This window comes from Engystomops pustulosus, unplaced genomic scaffold (assembly GCF_040894005.1).
Source record: "Engystomops pustulosus unplaced genomic scaffold, aEngPut4.maternal MAT_SCAFFOLD_199, whole genome shotgun sequence".
NCBI lineage: Eukaryota > Metazoa > Chordata > Amphibia > Anura > Leptodactylidae > Engystomops > Engystomops pustulosus.
In genome coordinates this window covers 142,410-164,143 of record NW_027285079.1, presented here as the reverse complement: position 1 = coordinate 164,143, position 21,734 = coordinate 142,410, and the positions used below count along the sequence as shown (strand labels likewise).

The following is a 21,734-nucleotide window of genomic DNA, read 5'->3' as shown; positions in this document are numbered from 1 at the left end:
AGAAGGTGACCAGATAGTAGTACAGCCTGGCTACACAAGCTCTACCAGGAGAAGGTGAGCAGATAGTAGTACAGCCTGGCTACACAAGCTCTACCAGGAGAAGGTGAGCAGATAGTAGTACAGCCTGTCTACACCAGCTCTATTAGGAGAAGGTGAGCAGATAGTAGTACAGCCTGGCTACACAAGCTCTACCAGGAGAAGGTGAGCAGATAGTAGCACAGGCTGGCTACACCAGCTCTACCAGGAGAAGGTGAGCAGATAGTAGTACAGCCTGGCTACACAAGCTCTACCAGGAGAAGGTGACCAGATAGTAGTACAGCCTGGCTACACCAGGAGAAGGTGACCAGCTAGTAGTACAGCCTGGCTACACAAGCTCTACCAGGAAAAGGAGAGCAGATAGTAGTACAGCCTGGCTACACAAGCTCTACCAGGAGAAGGTGACCAGATAGTAGTACAGCCTGGCTACACCAGCTCTACCAGGAGAAGGTGAGCATATAGTAGTACAGCCTGGCTACACAAGCTCTACCAGGAGAAGGTGAGCAGATAGTAGTACAGCCTGGCTACACAAGCTCTACCAGGAGAAGGTGACCAGATAGTAGTACAGCCTGGCTACACAAGCTCTACCAGGAGAAGGTGAGCAGATAGTAGTGCAACCTGGCTACACAAGCTCTACCAGGAGAAGGTGAGCAGATAGTAGTACAGCCTGGCTACACAAGCTCTACCAGGAGAAGGTGACCAGATAGTAGTACAGCCTGGCTACACAAGCTCTACCAGGAGAAGGTGAGCAGATAGTAGTGCAGCCTGGCTACACAAGCTCTACCAGGAGAAGGTGAGCAGATAGTAGTGCAGCCTGGCTACACAAGCTCTACCAGGAGAAGGTGACCAGATAGTAGTACAGCCTGGCTACACAAGCTCTACCAGGAGAAGGTGAGCAGATAATAGTGCAGCCTGGCTACACAAGCTCTACCAGGAGAAGGTGACCAGATAGTAGTACAGCCTGGCTACACAAGCTCTACCAGGAGAAGGTGACCAGATAGTAGTACAGCCTGGCTACACAAGCTCTACCAGGAGAAGGTGACCAGATAGTAGTGCAGCCTGGCTACACAAGCTCTACCAGGAGAAGGTGACCAGATAGTAGTACAGCCTGGCTCTACCAGGAGGAGGTGACCAGATAGTAGTACAGCCTGGCTACACAAGCTCTACCAGGAGAAGGTGACCAGATAGTAGTACAGCCTGGCTACACAAGCTCTACCAGGAGAAGGTGAGCAGATAATAGTGCAGCCTGGCTACACAAGCTCTACCAGGAGAAGGTGACCAGATAGTAGTACAGCCTGGCTACACAAGCTCTACCAGGAGAAGGTGACCAGATAGTAGTGCAGCCTGGCTACACCAGCTCTACCAGGAGAAGGTGACAGATAGTAGTGCAGCCTGGCTACACCAGCTCTACCAGGAGGTGACCAGATAGTAGTGCAGCCTGGCTACACAAGCTCTACCAGGAGAAGGTGAGCAGATAGTAGTACAGCCTGGCTACACCAGCTCTACCAGGAGAAGGTGACCAGATAGTAGTACAGCCTGGCTACACAAGCTCTACCAGGAGAAGGTGAGCAGATAGTAGTACAGCCTGGCTACACAAGCTCTACCAGGAGAAGGTGAGCAGATAGTAGTACAGCCTGGCTACACAAGCTCTACCAGGAGAAGGTGACCAGATAGTAGTACAGCCTGGCTATACAAGCTCTACCAGGAGAAGGTGACCAGATAGTAGTACAGCCTGGCTACACAAGCTCTACCAGGAGAAGGTGACCAGATAGTAGTACAGCCTGGCTACACAAGCTCTACCAGGAGAAGGTGACCAGATAGTAGTACAGCCTGGCTACACAAGCTCTACCAGGAGAAGGTGACCAGATAGTAGTACAGCCTGGCTACACAAGCTCTACCAGGAGAAGGTGACCAGATAGTAGTACAGCCTGGCTACACAAGCTCTACCAGGAGAAGGTGACCAGATAGTAGTACAGCCTGGCTCTACCAGGAGAAGGTGACCAGATAGTAGTACAGCCTGGCTACACAAGCTCTACCAGGAGAAGGTGACCAGATAGTAGTACAGCCTGGCTACACAAGCTCTACCAGGAGAAGGTGAGCAGATAGTAGTGCAGCCTGGCTACACAAGCTCTACCAGGAGAAGGTGACTAGATAGTAGTGCAGCCTGGCTATACAAGCTCTACCAGGAGAAGGTGACCAGATAGTAGTGCAGCCTGGCTACACCAGCTCTACCAGGAGAAGGTGAGCAGATAGTAGTACAGCCTGGCTACACAAGCTCTACCAGGAGAAGGTGAGCAGATAGTAGTACAGCCTGGCTCTACCAGGAGAACGTGAGCTGATAGTAGTACAGCCTGGCTACACCAGCTCTACCAGGAGAAGGTGAGCAGATAGTAGTACAGCCTGGCTACACAAGCTCTACCAGGAGAAGGTGACCAGATAGTAGTACAGCCTGGCTACACAGCTCTACCAGGAGAAGGTGAGCAGATAGTAGTACAGCCTGGCTACACAAGCTCTACCAGGAGAAGGTGAGCAGACAGTAGTACAGCCTGGCTACACAAGCTCTACCAGGAGAAGGTGACCAGATAGTAGTACAGCCTGGCTACACAAGCTCTACCAGGAGAAGGTGACCAGATAGTAGTACAGCCTGGCTACACAAGCTCTACCAGGAGAAGGTGACCAGATAGTAGTACAGCCTGGCTACACAAGCTCTACCAGGAGAAGGTGACCAGATAGTAGTACAGCCTGGCTACACAAGCTCTACCAGGAGAAGGTGACCAGATAGTAGTACAGCCTGGCTACACAAGCTCTACCAGGAGAAGGTGAGCAGATAGTAGTGCAGCCTGGCTACACAAGCTCTACCAGGAGAAGGTGAGCAGATAGTAGTGCAGCCTGGCGACACCAGCTCTACCAGGAGAAGGTGACAGATAGTAGCACAGCCTGGCTCTACCAGGAGAAGGTGACCAGATAGTAGCACAGCCTGGCTCTACCAGGAGAAGGTGAGCAGATAGTAGTACAGCCTGGCTACACAAGCTCTACCAGGAGAAGGTGACCAGATAGTAGTACAGCCTGCCTACACAAGCTCTACCAGGAGAAGGTGAGCAGATAGTAGTGCAGCCTGGCTATACAAGCTCTACCAGGAGAAGGTGAGCAGATAGTAGTGCAGCCTGGCTATACAAGCTCTACCAGGAGAAGGTGAGCAGATAGTAGTACAGCCTGGCTACACAAGCTCTACCAGGAGAAGGTGAGCAGATAGTAGTGCAGCCTGGCTCTACCAGGAGAAGGTGACCAGATAGTAGTACAGCCTGGCTACACAAGCTCTACCAGGAGAAGGTGACCAGATAGTAGTACAGCCTGGCTACACCAGCTCTACCAGGAGAAGGTGAGCAGATAGTAGTACAGCCTGGCTACACAAGCTCTACCAGGAGAAGGTGACCAGATAGTAGTACAGCCTGGCTACACAAGCTCTACCAGGAGAAGGTGACCAGATAGTAGTGCAGCCTGGCTACACAATCTCTACCAGGAGAAGGTGAGCAGATAGTAGTACAGCCTGGCTCTACCAGGAGAAGGTGACCAGATAGTAGTACAGCCTGGCTACACAGTCTCTACCAGGAGAAGGTGAGCAGATAGTAGTGCAGCCTGGCTACACCAGCCCCTACCAGGAGAAGGTGAGCAGATAGTAGTACAGCCTTGCTACACAAGCTCTACCAGGAGAAGGTGAGCAGATAGTAGTACAGCCTGGCTACACAAGCTCTACCAGGAGAAGGTGAGCAGATAGTAGTACAGCCTGGCTACACAAGCTCTACCAGGAGAAGGTGACCAGATAGTAGTACAGCCTGGCTACACAAGCTCTACCAGGAGAAGGTGACCAGATAGTAGTACAGCCTGGCTACACAAGCTCTACCAGGAGAAGGTGAGCAGATAGTAGTACAGCCTGGCTACACAATCTCTACCAGGAGAAGGTGAGCAGATAGTAGTACAGCCTGGCTACACAAGCTCTACCAGGAGAAGGTGAGCAGATAGTACAGCCTGGCTACACAAGCTCTACCAGGAGAAGGTGACCAGATAGTAGTACAGCCTGGCTACACCGGCTCTACCAGGAGAACGTGAGCAGATAGTAGTACAGCCTGGCTACACAAGCTCTACCAGGAGAAGGTGAGCAGATAGTAGTGCAGCCTGGCGACACCAGCTCTACCAGGAGAAGGTGACAGATAGTAGCACAGCCTGGCTCTACCAGGAGAAGGTGACCAGATAGTAGCACAGCCTGGCTCTACCAGGAGAAGGTGAGCAGATAGTAGTACAGCCTGGCTACACAAGCTCTACCAGGAGAAGGTGACCAGATAGTAGTACAGCCTGCCTACACAAGCTCTACCAGGAGAAGGTGAGCAGATAGTAGTGCAGCCTGGCTATACAAGCTCTACCAGGAGAAGGTGAGCAGATAGTAGTGCAGCCTGGCTATACAAGCTCTACCAGGAGAAGGTGAGCAGATAGTAGTACAGCCTGGCTACACAAGCTCTACCAGGAGAAGGTGAGCAGATAGTAGTGCAGCCTGGCTCTACCAGGAGAAGGTGACCAGATAGTAGTACAGCCTGGCTACACAAGCTCTACCAGGAGAAGGTGACCAGATAGTAGTACAGCCTGGCTACACCAGCTCTACCAGGAGAAGGTGAGCAGATAGTAGTACAGCCTGGCTACACAAGCTCTACCAGGAGAAGGTGACCAGATAGTAGTACAGCCTGGCTACACAAGCTCTACCAGGAGAAGGTGACCAGATAGTAGTGCAGCCTGGCTACACAATCTCTACCAGGAGAAGGTGAGCAGATAGTAGTACAGCCTGGCTCTACCAGGAGAAGGTGACCAGATAGTAGTACAGCCTGGCTACACAGTCTCTACCAGGAGAAGGTGAGCAGATAGTAGTGCAGCCTGGCTACACCAGCCCCTACCAGGAGAAGGTGAGCAGATAGTAGTACAGCCTTGCTACACAAGCTCTACCAGGAGAAGGTGAGCAGATAGTAGTACAGCCTGGCTACACAAGCTCTACCAGGAGAAGGTGAGCAGATAGTAGTACAGCCTGGCTACACAAGCTCTACCAGGAGAAGGTGACCAGATAGTAGTACAGCCTGGCTACACAAGCTCTACCAGGAGAAGGTGACCAGATAGTAGTACAGCCTGGCTACACAAGCTCTACCAGGAGAAGGTGAGCAGATAGTAGTACAGCCTGGCTACACAATCTCTACCAGGAGAAGGTGAGCAGATAGTAGTACAGCCTGGCTACACAAGCTCTACCAGGAGAAGGTGAGCAGATAGTACAGCCTGGCTACACAAGCTCTACCAGGAGAAGGTGACCAGATAGTAGTACAGCCTGGCTACACCGGCTCTACCAGGAGAACGTGAGCAGATAGTAGTACAGCCTGGCTACACAAGCTCTACCAGGAGAAGGTGAGCAGATTGTAGTGCAGCCTGGCTCTACCAGGAGAAGGTGAGCAGATAGTAGTACAGCCTGGCTACACCAGCCCCTACCAGGAGAAGGTGAGCAGATAGTAGTACAGCCTGGCTACACAAGCTCTACCAGGAGAAGGTGACCAGATAGTAGTACAGCCTGGCTCTACCAGGAGAAGGTGAGCAGATAGTAGTACAGCCTGGCTACACCAGCCCCTACCAGGAGAAGGTGACCAGATGGTAGTACAGCCTGGCTACACAAGCTCTACCAGGAGAAGGTGACCAGATAGTAGTGCAGCCTGGCTACACCAGCCCCTACCAGGAGAAGGTGACCAGATAGTAGTACAGCCTGGCTACACCAGCTCTACCAGGAGAAGGTGACCAGATAGTAGTGCAGCCTGGCTACACCAGCTCTACCAGGAGAAGGTGAGCAGATAGTAGTGCAGCCTGGCTACACCAGCCCCTACCAGGAGAAGGTGACCAAATAGTAGTACAGCCTGGCTACACCAGCTCTACCAGGAGAAGGTGACCAGATAGTAGTACAGCCTGGCTACACCAGCTCTACCAGGAGAAGGTGACCAGATAGTAGTACAGCCTGGCTACACAAGCTCTACCAGGAGAAGGTGAGCAGATAGTAGCACAGCCTGGCTACACAAGCTCTACCAGAAGAAGGTGACCAGTTAGTAGCACAGGCTGGCTACACTAGCTCTACCAGGAGAAGGTGACCAGATAGTAGTACAGCCTGGCTACACCAGCTCTACCAGGAGAAGGTGAGCAGATAGTAGTACAGCCTGGCTACACAAGCTCTACCAGGAGAAGGTGACCAGATAGTAGTACAGCCTGGCTACACAAGCTCTACCAGGAGAAGGTGACCAGATAGTAGTGCAGCCTGGCTACACAATCTCTACCAGGAGAAGGTGAGCAGATAGTAGTACAGCCTGGCTCTACCAGGAGAAGGTGACCAGATAGTAGTACAGCCTGGCTACACAAGCTCTACCAGGAGAAGGTGAGCAGATAGTAGTACAGCCTGGCTACACAAGCTCTACCAGGAGAAGGTGACCAGATAGTAGTACAGCCTGGCTACACAAGCTCTACCAGGAGAAGGTGACCAGATCGTAGTACAGCCTGGCTACACAAGCTCTACCAGGAGAAGGTGAGCAGATAGTAGTACAGCCTGGCTACACAAGCTCTACCAGGAGAAGGTGACCAGATAGTAGTACAGCCTGGCTACACAAGCTCTACCAGGAGAAGGTGAGCAGATAGTAGTACAGCCTGGCTACACCAGCCCCTACCAGGAGAAGGTGACCAAATAGTAGTACAGCCTGGCTACACCAGCTCTACCAGGAGAAGGTGACCAGATAGTAGTACAGCCTGGCTACACCAGCTCTACCAGGAGAAGGTGACCAGATAGTAGTACAGCCTGGCTACACAAGCTCTACCAGGAGAAGGTGAGCAGATAGTAGCACAGCCTGGCTACACAAGCTCTACCAGAAGAAGGTGACCAGATAGTAGCACAGGCTGGCTACACTAGCTCTACCAGGAGAAGGTGAGCAGATAGTAGTACAGCCTGGCTACACAAGCTCTACCAGGAGAAGGTGAGCAGATAGTAGTACAGCCTGGCTACACAAGCTCTACCAGGAGAAGGTGAGCAGATAGTAGTACAGCCTGGCTACACAAGCTCTACCAGGAGAAGGTGACCAGATAGTAGTACAGCCTGGCTACACAAGCTCTACCAGGAGAAGGTGAGCAGATAGTAGTACAGCCTGGCTACACCAGCTCTACCAGGAGAAGGTGAGCAGATAGTAGTACAGCCTGGCTACACCAGCTCTACCAGGAGAAGGTGACCAGATAGTAGTACAGCCTGGCTACACAAGCTCTACCAGAAGAAGGTGACCAGATAGTAGTACAGCCTGGCTACACCAGCTCTACCAGGAGAAGGTGACCAGATAGTAGTACAGCCTGGCTACACAAGCTCTACCAGAAGAAGGTGACCAGATAGTAGTACAGCCTGGCTACACAAGCTCTACCAGGAGAAGGTGACCAGATAGTAGTACAGCCTGGCTACACAAGCTACCAGGAGAAGGTGACCAGATGGTAGTACAGCCTGGCTATACCAGCTCTAGCAGGAGAAGGTGAGCAGATAGTAGTGCAGCCTGGCTATACAAGCTCTACCAGGAGAAAGTGACCAGATAGTAGTACAGCCTGGCTACATAAGCTCTTTCAGGAGAAGGTGACTAGATAGTAGCACAGTGTGGCTCTACCAGGAGAAGGTGAGCAGATAATAGTACAGCCTGGCTACACCAGCTCTACCAGGAGAAGGTGAGCAGATAGTAGTACAGCCTGGCTACACCAGCTCTACCAGGAGAAGGTGAGCAGATAGTAGTACAGCCTGGCTACACAAGCTCTACCAGGAGAAGGTGACCAGATAGTAGCACAGCCTGGATAAACCAGCTCTACCAGGAGAACGTGAGCAGATAGTAGTACAGCCCGCCTACACCAGCTCTACCATGAGAAGGTGACCAGATAGTAGTACAGCTTGGCTCTCTAGGAGAAGGTAACCAAATAGTAGTAAAGCCTAGCTACACCAACTCTACCAGGAGAAGGTGAGCAGATAATAGTGCAGCCTGGCTACACCGGCTCTACCAGGAGAAGGTGACCAGATAGTTGCACAGCCTGGCTATACCAGCTCTACCAGGAGAACGTGAGCAGATAGTAGTACAGCCTGGCTACACAAGCTCTACCAGAAGAAGGTGACCAGATAGTAGTACAGCCTGGCTACACCGGCTCTACCAGAAGAAGGTGAGCAGATAATAGTGCAGCCCGGCTACACCAGCTCTACCAGGAGAAGGTGAGCAGATAGTAGTGCAGCCTGGCTACACAAGCTCTACCAGGAGAAGGTGACCAGATAGTAGTGCAGCCTGGAGAAGGTGAGCAGATAATAGTGCAGCTCGGCTACACCAGCTCTACCAGGAGAACGTGAGCAGATAATTTTGCAGCCTGGCTACACCAGCTCTACCAGGAGAAGGTGACCAGATGGTATTACAGCCTGGCTACACTAGATCTACCAGGAGAAGGTGAGCAGATAGTAGTGCAGCCGGGCTCTACCAGGAGAAGGTGACCAGCTAGTAGTACAGCCTGGGTCTACCAGGAGAAGGTGAGCAGATAGTAGCACAGTCTGGCTCTACCAGGAGAAGGTGAGCAGATAGTAGTGCAGCCTGGCTACACAAGCTCTTCCAGAAGAAGGTGAGCAGATAGTAGTGCAGACCGGCTTTTCCAGGAGAAGGTGAGCAGATAGTAGTACAGCCTGGCTACACAAGCTCTACCGGGATAAGGTGACCAGATAGTAGTACAGCCTGGCTACACCAGCTCTACCAGAAGAAGGTGAGCAGATAATAGTGCAGCCCGGCTACACCAGCTCTACCAGGAGAAGGTGAGCAGATAGTAGTACAGCCTGGCTACACCAGCTCTACCAGGAGAAGGGGAGCAGATAGTAGTACAGCCTGACTACACCAGCTCTACCAGGAAAAGGTGAGCAGATAGTAGTACAGCCTGGCTATACAAGCTCTACCAGGAGAAGGTGACCAGCTAGTAGTACAGCCTGGCTACACAAGCTCTACCAGAAGAATGTGACCAGATAATAGTACAGCCTGGCTCTACCAGGAGAAGGTGAGCAGATAGTAGTAAAGCCTGGCTACACAAGCTCTACAAGGAGAAGGTGAGCAGATAGTAGTACAGACTGGCTACACAAGCTCTACCAGGAGAAGGTGAGCAGATAGTAGTAAAGCCTGGCTACACCAGCTCTACCAGGAGAAGGTGACCAGATAGTAGCACAGCCTGGCTACACAAGCTCTACCAGAAGAAGGTGACCAGATAATAGTACAGCCTGGTTTTACCAGGAGAAGGTGAGCAGATAGTAGTACAGCCTGGCTACACAAGCTCTACCAGGAGAAGGTGAGCAGATAGTAGTACAGACTGGCTACACAAGCTCTACCAGGAGAAGGTGACCAGATAGTAGTACAGCCTGGCTACACAAGCTCTACCAGGAGAAGGTGAGCAGATAGTAGTACAGCCTGGATACACCAGCTCTACCAGGAGAAGGTGACCAGATAGTAGCACAGCCTGGCTACACAAGCTCTACCAGGAGAAGGTGACCAGATAATTGTGCAGCCTGGCTCTCCCTGCAGAAGGTGAGCAGATAGTAGTACAGCCTGGCTACACTAGCGCTACCAGAAGAAGGTGACCAGATAGTAGTACAGCCTGGCTACACAAGCTCTACCAGGAGAAGGTGAGCAGATAGTAGTACAGCCTGGCTACACCAGCTCTACCAGGAGAAGGTGACCAGATAGTAGCACAGCCTGGCTACACAAGCTCTACCAGGAGAAGGTGAGCAGATAATTGTGCAGCCTGGCTCTCCCTGCAGAAGGTGAGCAGATAGTAGTACAGCCTGGCTACACTAGCGCTACCAGAAGAAGGTGACCAGATAGTAGTACAGCCTGGCTACACCAGCTTTACCAGGAGAAGGTGACCAGATAGTAGCACAGCCTGGCTACACAAGCTCTACCAGGAGAAGGTGAGCAGATAATTGTGCAGCCTGGCTCTCCCTGGAGAAGGTGAGCAGATAGTAGTACAGCCTGGCTACACTAGCGCTACCAGAAGAAGGTGACCAGATAGTAGTGCAGCTTGGCTACACAAGCTCTACCAGAAGAAGGTGACCAGATAGTAGTGCAGCCTGGAGAAGGTGAGCAGATAATAGTGCAGCCCGGCTACACCAGCTCTACCAGAAGAAGGTGACCAGCTAGCAGCACAGCCTGGCTACACCAGCTCTACCAGGAGAAGGTAACCAGATGGTAGTACAGCCTGGCTCTACCAGGAGAAGGTGACCAGCTAGTAGTGCAGCCGGGCTCTACCAGGAGAAGGTGACCAGCTAGTAGTACAGCCTGGCTCTACCAGGATATGGTGACCAGATAGTAGTGCAGCCTGTCTACACCAGCTCTACCAGAAGAAGGTGACCAGATAGTAGTACAGTCTGGCTCTACCAGGAGAAGGTGAGCAGATAGTAGTACAGCCTGGCTCTACCAGGAGAAGGTGAGCAGATAGTAGTACAGCCTGGCTACACAAGCTCTACCAGGAGAAGGTGACAGATAGTAGTACAGCCTGGCTACACAAGCTCTACCAGGAGAAGGTGAGCAGATGGTAGTACAGCCGGGCTTTACAAGCTCTACCAGGAGAAGGTGAGCAGATAGTAGTACAGCCTGGCTACACAAGCTCTTCTAGGAGAAGGTGACCAGATAGCAGCACAGCCTGGCTACACAAGCTCTTCTAGGAGAAGGTGACCAGATAGCAGCACAGCCTGGATAAACCAGCTCTACCAGGAGAAGGTGAGCAGATAGTAGCACAGCCTGGATAAACCAGCTCTAGCAGGGAAAGGTGAGCAGATAGTAGTACAGCCTGGCTACACAAGCTCTTCCAGGAGAAGGTGAGCAGATAGTAGTACAGCCTGGCTACCCAAGCTCTACCAGGAGAAGGTGAGCAGATAATAGTGCAGCCCGGCTACACCGGCTCTACCAGGAGAAAGTGACCAGATAGTAGTGCAGCCTGTCTACACCAGCTCTACCAGGAGAAGGTGAGCAGATAGTAGTACAGCCTGGCTACACAAGCTCTACCAGGAGAAGGTGAGCAGATAGTTGTACAGCCTGGCTACACAAGCTCTACCAGGAGAAGGTGACCAGATAGTAGTACAGCCTGGCTCTACCAGGAGAAGGTGAGCAGATAATAGTGCAGCCCGGCTACACCGGCTCTACCAGGAGAAAGTGACCAGATAGTAGTACAGCCTGGCTACACCAGCTCTACCAGGAGAAGGTGAGCAGATAGTAGTACAGCCTGGCTACACAAGCTCTACCAGGAGAAGGTGACCAGATAGTAGTGCAGCCTGGCTACACAAGCTCTACCAGGAGAAGGTGAGCAGGTAGTGTTACAGCCTGGCTACACCAGCTCTACCAGGAGAAGGTGACAGATAGTAGTACAGTCTGTCTACACAGCTCTACCAGGAGAAGGTGACCAGATAATAGTGCAGCCTGGCTACACAAGCTCTACCAGGAGAAGGTGAGCAGATAGTAGTACAGCCGGGCTACACAAGCTCTACCAGGAGAAGGTGAGCAGATAGTAGTACAGCCTGGCTCTACCAGGAGAAGGTGAGCAGATAGTAGTGCAGCCTGGCTACACCTGCTCTACCAGGAGAAGGTGACCAGATAGTAGTACAGCCTGGCTACACAAGCTCTACCAGGAGAAGGTGAGCAGATAGTAGTACAGCCTGGCTACACAAGCTCTACCAGGAGAAGGTGAGCAGATAGTAGTACAGCCTGGCTCTTCCAGGAGAAGGTGAGCAGATAGTAGTGCAGCCTGGCTACACCTGCTCTACCAGGAGAAAATGAGCAGATAGTAGTACAGCCTGGCTCTACCAGGAGAAGGTGAGCAGATAGTAGTACAGCCTGGCTCTACCAGGAGAAGGTGAGCAGATAGTAGTACAGCCTGGCTACACAAGCTCTACCAGGAGAAGGTGACCAGCTAGTAGTACAGCCTGGCTACACAAGCTCTACCAGGAGAAGGTGAGCAGATAGTAGTGCAGCCTGGCGACACCAGCTCTACCAGGAGAAGGTGACAGATAGTAGCACAGCCTGGCTCTACCAGGAGAAGGTGACCAGATGGTAGTACAGCCTGGCTACACAAGCTCTACCAGGAGAAGGTGACCAGATAGTAGTACAGCCTGGCTACACAAGCTCTACCAGGAGAAGGTGAGCAGATAGTAGTACAGCCTGGCTACACAAGCTCTACCAGGAGAAGGTGAGCAGATAGTAGTACAGCCTGGCTACACAAGCTCTACCAGGAGAAGGTGAGCAGATAGTGTTACAGCCTGGCTACACCAGCTCTACCAGGAGAAGGTGAGCAGATAGTAGTACAGCCTGGCTACACAAGCTCTACCAGGAGAAGGTGACCAGATAGTAGTACAGCCTGGCTACACAAGCTCTACCAGGAGAAGGTGAGCAGATAGTAGTACAGCCTGGCTACACAAGCTCTACCAGGAGAAGGTGAGCAGATAGTAGTACAGCCTGGCTACACCAGCTCTACCAGGAGAAGGTGAGCAGATAGTAGTACAGCCTGGCTACACAAGCTCTACCAGAAGAAGGTGACCAGATAGTAGCACAGCCTGGCTACACAAGCTCTACCAGGAGAAGGTGACCAGATAGTAGTACAGCCTGGCTACACAAGCTCTACCAGGAGAAGGTGACCAGATGGTAGTACAGCCTGGCTACACAAGCTCTACCAGGAGAAGGTGACCAGATAGTAGTACAGCCTGGCTACACAAGCTCTACCAGGAGAAGGTGACCAGATAGTAGTACAGCCTGGCTACACAATCTCTACCAGGAGAAGGTGAGCAGATAGTAGTACAGCCTAGCTCTACCAGGAGAAGGTGAGCAGATAATAGTGCAGCCTGGCTACACAAGCTCTACCAGGAGAAGGTGAGCAGATAGTAGTACAGCCTGGCTATACCAGCTCTACCAGGAGAAGGTGAGCAGATAGTAGTACAGCCTGGCTATACAAGCTCTACCAGGAGAAGGTGAGCAGATGGTAGTACAGCCTGGCTACACAAGCTCTACCAGGAGAAGGTGATCAGATAGTAGTACAGCCTGGCTACACAAGCTCTACCAGGAGAAGGTGATCAGATAGTGTTACAGCCTGGCTACACCAGCTCTACCAGGAGAAGGTGACAGATAGTAGTACAGTCTGTCTACACAGCTCTACCAGGAGAAGGTGAGCAGATAGTAGTGCAGCCTGGCTACACCAGCTCTACCAGGAGAAGGTGACCAGCTAGTAGTACAGCCTGGCTACACCAGCTCTACCAGGAGAAGGTGACTAGCTAGTAGTACAGCCTGGCTACACAAGCTCTACCAGGAGAAGGTGACCAGATAGTAGTACAGCCTGGCTACACAAGCTCTACCAGGAGAAGGTGAGCAGATAGTAGTGCAGCCTGGCTACACCAGCTCTACCAGGAGAAGGTGACCAGCTAGTAGTACAGCCTGGCTACACCAGCTCTACCAGGAGAAGGTGAGCAGATAGTAGTACAGACTGGCTACACAAGCTCTACCAGGAGAAGGTGACCAGATAGTACAGCCTGGCTACACAAGCTCTACCAGGAGAAGGTGACCAGATAGTAGTACAGCCTGGCTACACAAGCTCTACCAGGAGAAGGTGACCAGATAGTAGTACAGCCTGGCTACACAAGCTCTACCAGGAGAAGGTGACCAGATAGTAGTACAGCCTGGCTACACAAGCTCTACCAGGAGAAGGTGACCAGATAGTAGTACAGCCTGGCTACACAAGCTCTACCAGGAGAAGGTGACCAGATAGTAGTACAGCCTGGCTACACAAGCTCTACCAGGAGAAGGTGACCAGATAGTAGTACAGCCTGGCTACACAAGCTCTACCAGGAGAAGGTGACCAGATAGTAGTACAGCCTGGCTACACAAGCTCTACCAGGAGAAGGTGAGCAGATAGTAGTGCAGCCTGGCTACACAAGCTCTACCAGGAGAAGGTGAGCAGATAGTAGTACAGCCTGGCTACACAAGCTCTACCAGGAGAAGGTGAGCAGATAGTCGTGCAGCTTGGCTACACAAGCTCTACCAGGAGAAGGTGAGCAGATAGTCGTGCAGCTTGGCTACATCAGCTCTACCAGGAGAAGGTGAGCAGATAGTAGTGCAGCCTGGCTACACCAGCCCCTACCAGGAGAAGGTGACCAGATAGTAGCACAGCCTGGTAATGGCAGGGGGTCTATCATGTTGCTCGTCCTGTATGATGTCATTGGTCTGGACGGTTTTTCTTTTGCTTCCAGCATTGGTGTAGACAATTGAGAGGACTGTTTCTGACACTTACAGGTCTTGTTTTTCAGGATGCTCTACAGGAGCAGTATATCCAGGAGGGCACCTTCCCGGGCACTCAGATTGTTCCCCCCCGCCGGCCTTGGGGGCTGCTGAACTTCCTGTTCTGGGCCACGCTTCTTCTGTCGCCACTTATCTCATTTGCTATTGGCATCTTTGCCAGCGGCTCCCCGCTGCTCATCCTGTCATTTATGGGGTTCATGTGGACAGGTAGTGTTGGCTGGGGCTTCCTTGGCTTTTTTCCTTCTCCTGGTGGTCTCCCGTCTCTCAATGACCTTGTTTTTTTGTATTTTCTCTGTAGCTTCCTTTGCTGTACGACGTCTGATTGGTGTGACGGAGATCGAGCGAGGCTCCAGTTATGGTAACAGTGCTGCGAAGAAGACAGAGTAGATGCGGGCGGCGTGATCCGGAGGCAGTCTGGACTTTATCTTGCTTTCTCTTTCGTACTAACATGAACTGAGGGGGAGGACCTGCCTTCTGCGACTGGCACCAAGAGCCAGTAGGAATCTGCCATTTCATGGGCACCAGAACAAGCTGCTCGGGCTGTGACACCGATGTCCTCAGCTCCTCACTTCTACACGCTGGTCCCCATGGTGCAAGCCTTCCATGCTTGTCTTCACCACCTATAGTATTACTGGCTGTTCTCCGCTTCTACCCCATAAGATTTTGAGTTTTTTGACCTTCACGTCTCTGCTGTCACAACATTGGCCTCATCACTGGAATTAAGACAAACTGAGCCGGCCACGGTGTGACATTACCCAGCCCTGCAATCATGTCTTCTGCTCCTTGTAGGTGGAGCTCTGCAGCCACGTGCACAACCCCCACACATTGCCCCGCAGCCACCTGCGCAACCCCCACACATCACGCACATTGCCCCGCAGCCACGTGCACAACCCCCACACATCACGCACATTGCTCTGCAGACAGAGACAGCTCTGTACACAGCAGCTACTGTGAATGTATTGTTCTGTACCTGCACAAATCACTCCATTATTTTATAAGTAATCACTGGACCCAGGTCATGGTCCTGAAGCTGAGGATCCGACCCACAGTCACCTCTGCTCTTCTTTTTCTTCTGGAGCTCTGTGTCTCCAGTACTTGAGGGGCCGTGTCATATCACGTGGCTGCCTCTACCAGGGACTATCAGTTTAGCTCTTAACATGTCAGTAGCATGTAACGGACCAGACGAGGCAGCTTCACATAATATCATGTATGAATCTTTCCCATAGGGAGGAGATACTAAGTGTAGGGCTAATCCTGTGTGCACAGAGCGGTCATCGGAGAGGCATCCTCCATGTCTCCAGCTGTCTGCTCTTCAGTGTCCACACACACAACATCTGTGTGTCATACACTGTAGTGATGCTTCCATGTTGTTGCCTGTCTGATCACCCCCCCCCCCTGTAAAGATAAACTAGGAGTAAATAAAGAGATGAAACCTGCGCTGATTTGTCACAATGAGTCCATGCTCGTTTGAGAACAATGTCTGATCACTTTATTTTTCAGAAATATTGTCATTTCTATTGATCAAGGCTTGATGCATTATCCAGAGGTTTTCTATTGGCTTAGATCATGTGGCCATGTCTTTGTTTCCTGGATGCGCTGGCTCTAGGTGTGATGGAGGTCATCTGGTGACTAGTGTAATACTCATCCCGTGGGTGCCTGCTGTGTTATGTATATGACTGAGGGTAGTGCATGCGCTGGCTCTAGGTGTGATGTGAAGTCATCTGGTGATGGTAGCTTAATATTCATCCGGTGGGTGGCTGCTGTGTCATATACAGTCATGGCCAAAAGTTCTGAGAATGATACAAATGTTAATTGTTACAAAGTCTTCTGCATCAGGTTTTATAATGGCAATCAGCTTAACAGCAATTCATTACAAAGTCAATATTTGCCTAGAAAATGAACGTTTTCCCTCCAAAACACATTTCCCCTTCATTGCAGGTGCCTTAGGCTGAGCAGCGGCCATGGTGTCAGTGATGTCTCCAGTAACACAGGTGCAGGGGCTGATGAGGACAGGGCTGGGGACAATGTGTCATGTGTAAGTAACAATCACCACTGGGCAGTATAATAGGAGCAGGTAACATGGTGTCAGTGATGTCCCCAGTAACACAGGTGCAGGGGCTGATGGGGACAGGGCTGGGGACAATGTGTCATGTGTAAGTAACAATCACCACTGGGCAGTATAATAGGAGCAGGTAACATGGTGTCAGTGATGTCCCCAGTAACACAGGTGCAGGGGCTGATGGGGACAGGGCTGGGGACAATGTGTCATGTGTAAGTAACAATCACCACTGGGCAGTATAATAGGAGCAGGTAACATGGTGTCAGTGATGTCTCCAGTAACACAGGTGCGGGGGCTGATGGGGACAGGGCTGGGGACAATGTGTCATGTGTAAGTAACAATCACCACTGGGCAGTATAATAGGAGCAGGTAACATGGTGTCAGTGATGTCCCCAGTAACACAGGTGCGGGGGCTGATGAGGACAGGGCTGGAGATCAATCTGCCAGGATTAAGTAACAATCTCACCGCTGGACACTTTACAAGGAGGCTGGTGCTTGGCATCATTGTTTCTCTTCTGTTACCCATGGTTATCTCTAAAGAAACACGAGCAGTCATCATTGCACTGCACAAAACTGGCCGAACAGGGAAGAGTATCGCAGCGAGAAAGATTTCCCCTCAGTCACCAATCTATCGCATCAGCAAGGAATCCAAGGAGAGAGGCTCCAGTGTTACCAAAAAGGCTCCAGGAGCCCAAGAAGGACCAGCAAGCACCAGGAGCGTCTCTTACAAGTGTCTCAGCTTGAGGATGGAGCTCCCAGCATCGCAGAGCTCAGGAATGGCAGCAGCAGGTGTGAGGCATCTGCACGCACTGTGACACTGCGGAGACTCCTGGAGCAAGGCCTGGTGTCCAGGAGGGCAGCACAGAAGCCGCTTCTCTCCAGAAACCATCAGGGACAGACGGATATTCTGCAGGAGGTGCAGGGAGTAGACGCTGAGGACTGGGGGAAAGGCATTGTCTCTGATGAATCCCCTTTCCGATTGTTGGGAGAAGACAAGGTGAGCGATGCCCCCAGTCCTGTCTCCTGCACCTGTAAAGCCTCCTGCAGCCATTCATGTGTGTGTGGGGGGGGGGCGGCTTCTCAGCCAAGGGAATTGGCCTAAAAACACCTCCATGAATAAAGAATGGAGCAGAATGTCCTCCAGGAGCCGCTTCACCCAACCCTCCAGGAGCAGATGGTGATGAGCAATGCCTCCTCCAGCATGATGGAGCACCTGCCATAAAGGGGAGAACTAAATGGTGCAGGGAACAGAACACAGAGATTCTGGGTCCATGGCCCGGGAACAGAACACAGAGATTCTGGGTCCATGGCTCCGGGAACAGAACACAGAGATTCTGGGTCCATGGCCCGGGAACAGAACACAGAGATTCTGGGTCCATGGCTCCGGGAACAGAACACAGAGATTCTGGGTCCATGGCTCCGGGAACAGAACACAGAGATTCTGGGTTCATGGCCCAGGAACAGAACACAGAGATTCTGGGTCCATGGCTCCGGGAACAGAACACAGAGATTCTGGGTCCATGGCCCGGAGACTCCCCCAGATCTTATCCCATTGAGAACTTGTGGTCAATCATCAGGAGACGGGGGACAAAGAAAACCCAACACATTGTGACAGAATGCAGCAGTGATTGTGCAGGAATGGACGGCGATCAGTCAGGATCTGGTGCAGGAGGTGAGTGAGAGCTGCCAGGGAGAATTGCAGAGGTCCTGAAGAAGGAGAGGTCCTGCAGATACTGACTGGCTGCAGTAACTCCTCCCACCTGACAATAAAAGCTTCTGCTCCCCATAATATGATTGCACTTGTATCTCTGTATGTGATAAACATCTGACAAACCAGAGGGACACATCATGTGACAAGAGGAGATTTGTGTCATTCTCAAAACGTTTGCCCATGACTGTATATGACTGAGGTTAGTGCAGGCGCTGGCTCTAGGTGTGATGTGTGAGGTCATCTGGTGACTGTAGTGTAATACTCATCGGGTTGGTGGCTGCTGTGTTATATATGACTGAGGGTAACACAAGTGCAGACTCTAGGTGTAATGTGAGGTCATCTGGTGACTAGTGTAATACTCATATGGTGGGTGGCTGCTGTGTTATATATATGACTGAGGGTAGTGCGTGGTTAGTTGTGATGTGAAGTTATCTAGTGCCTATAGTGTAAAACTCATCCGGTGGGTAGCGCATGCACTGAGGCCTCCTGTGCAGTGCAGGCGTATGAAGCATCGGAGGCCTTCTGTGCAGTGCAGGCGTATGGAGCCTCGGAGGCCTCCTGTGCAGCGCAGGCGTATGGAGCCTCGGCGGCCTCCTGTGCAGCGCAGGCGTATGGAGCCTCGGAGGCCTCCTGTGCAGCGCAGGCGTATGGAGCCTCGGAGGCCTCCTGTGCAGCGCAGGCGTATGGAGCCTCGGAGGCCTCCTGTGCAGCGCAGGCGTATGGAGCCTCGGAGGCCTCCTGTGCAGCGCAGGCGTATGGAGCCTCGGAGGCCTCCTGTGCAGCGCAGGCGTATGGAGCCTCGGCGGCCTCCTGTGCAGTGCAGGCGTATGGAGCCTCGGAGGCCTCCTGTGCAGTGCAGGCGTATGAAGCATCGGAGGCCTCCTGGGTTAGGGTGAGTCTTGGACATGTTTCGTGACCCTAAAGAACTGTAAAGTATAAAAACTTCAATGACTGGATCAGATCCCGCACACAGCGCTGGGTATGCAGGGAGACCCTTCTGCACAGGGATGGGGTGGTCTGCAGATAGAAGGCAGCTTCCACACACTTTAGTAAAAATCAGTAATTGAATATAAACTGTCTTTTGGGGAGGGGGGGGGGGTCCTCTCTGAGAGGTTTCACTGAATATATGTTTATTCCTATGTAGTTGTTTATGGTGTAGGTGGACATGTTGTAATATATCTTTGTGATGTAGTAGATTCCTGTGTGATGCATGGATCCAGTGCTCTGTGTCTCCTCCGCTCTGCACTACATCTTTGTACAAGCAGTAACACTGATTCTGTGTCCTGATTGGCTGAGCTGTTTGTGCATGTTCGTATGAATGCCCTCAATACTCTGGCCTCACTGCCCATATGTGATGTCACAACCAGGAGGTCCCGCCCACTTCAGGAGAAACGGAAAGGATTTTGCAGCGTGATAAACCCATTGGCTCTATCTTGAAGCTGGCAAGCTCTGCTAGGCCCATTTCTTGACAAGTCACTTTTACAGTTAAGCTTTGAATGGGTTGTACCGGCCTAGCATTGTGTAGGGCTCGCTGCACACCTGTGTTACCTTCTCTTAATAGCGATGCAGCTTGTGATACTGGATGGGTAATGGATGGTACCTAAAGTCTTAGGTGAAATGATGACCCAACAATCTTAATTTGTGTTCCTTTCTCCTTAAACGTAGAGAGTAAGCCCAGAGGCGGGTGTGAACTGGGCCTAAGGACAATAGATCTGCAGAGGACGTGGTCCTCATTATTTTTAGTTCTCCCTCCATTACTATGTAGCCGGGTGTCCATGTCGCCATTCCGTGTCAAATCAGATCTCGGCGAGAAATCTCCAGACCTTTGTGTCCACGGAACATTTGGACCTGTATCAGCTACACAAATCTGTGGGACCAAGGACTGGACAATGTGCCCTGGTCTTCCTCAAAGAGAGAATCTACACGAACAGGCGCAGTCCAACAGTGATAGGACCCTGAACTCTGTGCCACCGCTGGAGGGCGCTCGGGGTTCCCTGCACTTCATAGATGGTCTTCTAGCTTTTCTTCTCTTAGAAATCACAATCTGTGCTCCGAGACATTGTGTAAGAGCCTGAGAAAAAAGAATGGAAACCCAATGTGCAGTCCAGGACCTCACTGTCCAACATCCCCCACCGTGGCCTAGAACTCGTCGGTGGGAATCGGAGGCCTCGTCCATAGCCTGACAGGTCTCTGGCAGGTGGAATGTACAAGAACATGGAGGGAGAGGCTAAAGGTGGAGTTTTCTCTCTATGGCAGATAGGGATCCCTGATGAAAGAGAATGGGGCGGCCTTGGTGGTAAATAGCCTGCACAGGGATCACTCCGGGGCAACATTGGTAAAACATTCAACTTCCAGTCCTTTATTACAACTAGGCAACGGCCACAACAGCAGCAGCTTCAGCTGAATAGAGATGGATGCTTGGATCCACAGGAGCTCTCCGCCTGGCCAGGTGGCTTCAGCAGGATCAGACCGACTTCAGATGGTGGATATCTGCACACAGGCCAAGGGTGTCTTCTCCGGGAACTCTCCTGGACTGCTCTCTAGAAGACCTAGAACTTTCCACCCACTAGTGGGGTTATCATCTTCCCTTGTGTGGTGGCAGCTCGTTATCCAACCAGTGTCATACATTATGATGCAAATATACCTTGAGAATGCTGTAGCTACACTGATGCAGAAACATATCTTGTTTAATCCCTTGTTTTGCTGAAAAAAACTATTAACTGTCAGGACCTTGGGAAAGCTGTATTACATGCTGATAACAGTACATAAACACTGCTGTCTACAATGTCCAGAAAAGACTAATCAACCTGAGCTGGATGACTCATACACAGCAGCTGGGGGATGGTGCAGGGGTTGATTACTTCTTCCTGTCAGGTACAACGCTGTTACATCATCCTCTGGAGCAGGGCATAACTAATGTGAGAGGAGAAGCGCCGAAGCCCCAGCAAAGGAGTCAAATAGCCTTATTATCATCATTTTTATCATTGTTTTTTCAGCAAAACCATTCGGCTCCGGGTTAAACAAGATATGTTTCTGCATTAGTGTAGCTACATCACAACCAAAACCAAACCTAAATCATTAATTGTTCTGCACCATAGTGAGGTTTCAGACAGAAGTGGCGCTGGTATTAAACAGTCACAGAGAGACAGAGACTGGACGAGTCACAGAGAGACATCAGCAGGTTGTACCAGAGAGACAGAGACTGGACGAGTCACAGAGACATCAGCAGGTTGTACCAGAGAGACAGAGACTGGAAGAGTCACAGAGAGACATCAGCAGGTTGTACAGAGATACAGAGACTGGAAGAGTCACAGAGAGACATCAGCAGGTTGTACAGAGATACAGAGACTGGAAGAGTCACAGAGAGACATCAGCAGGTTGTACCAGAGATACAGAGACTGGAAGAGTCACAGAGAGGCATCAGCAGGTTGTACCAGAGATACAGAGACTGGAAGAGTCACAGAGACATCAGCAGGTTGTACAGAGATACAGAGACTGGAAGAGTCACAGAGAGACATCAGCAGGTTGTACCAGAGATACAGAGACTGGAAGAGTC

General features: G+C 51.3%; 1 protein-coding gene across 2 annotated transcripts in view; it reads left to right on the top strand.

The window, feature by feature from the left end:
* The window catches only part of LOC140108923 (1-acyl-sn-glycerol-3-phosphate acyltransferase gamma-like), a 37,333-nt gene extending 21,489 nt beyond the window's left edge, over positions 1-15,844 (top strand). For both annotated transcript variants that reach the window (XM_072132009.1, XM_072132008.1), the window contains exons 8-9: positions 14,417-14,615; positions 14,707-15,844. In XM_072132009.1, coding sequence (XP_071988110.1) covers positions 14,417-14,615; positions 14,707-14,795 — 288 coding nt within the window. In that variant the 3' untranslated portion in view covers positions 14,796-15,844. The remainder of the gene's footprint in view (positions 1-14,416; positions 14,616-14,706) is intronic.
* Positions 15,845-21,734: the final 5,890 nt, after the last annotated feature.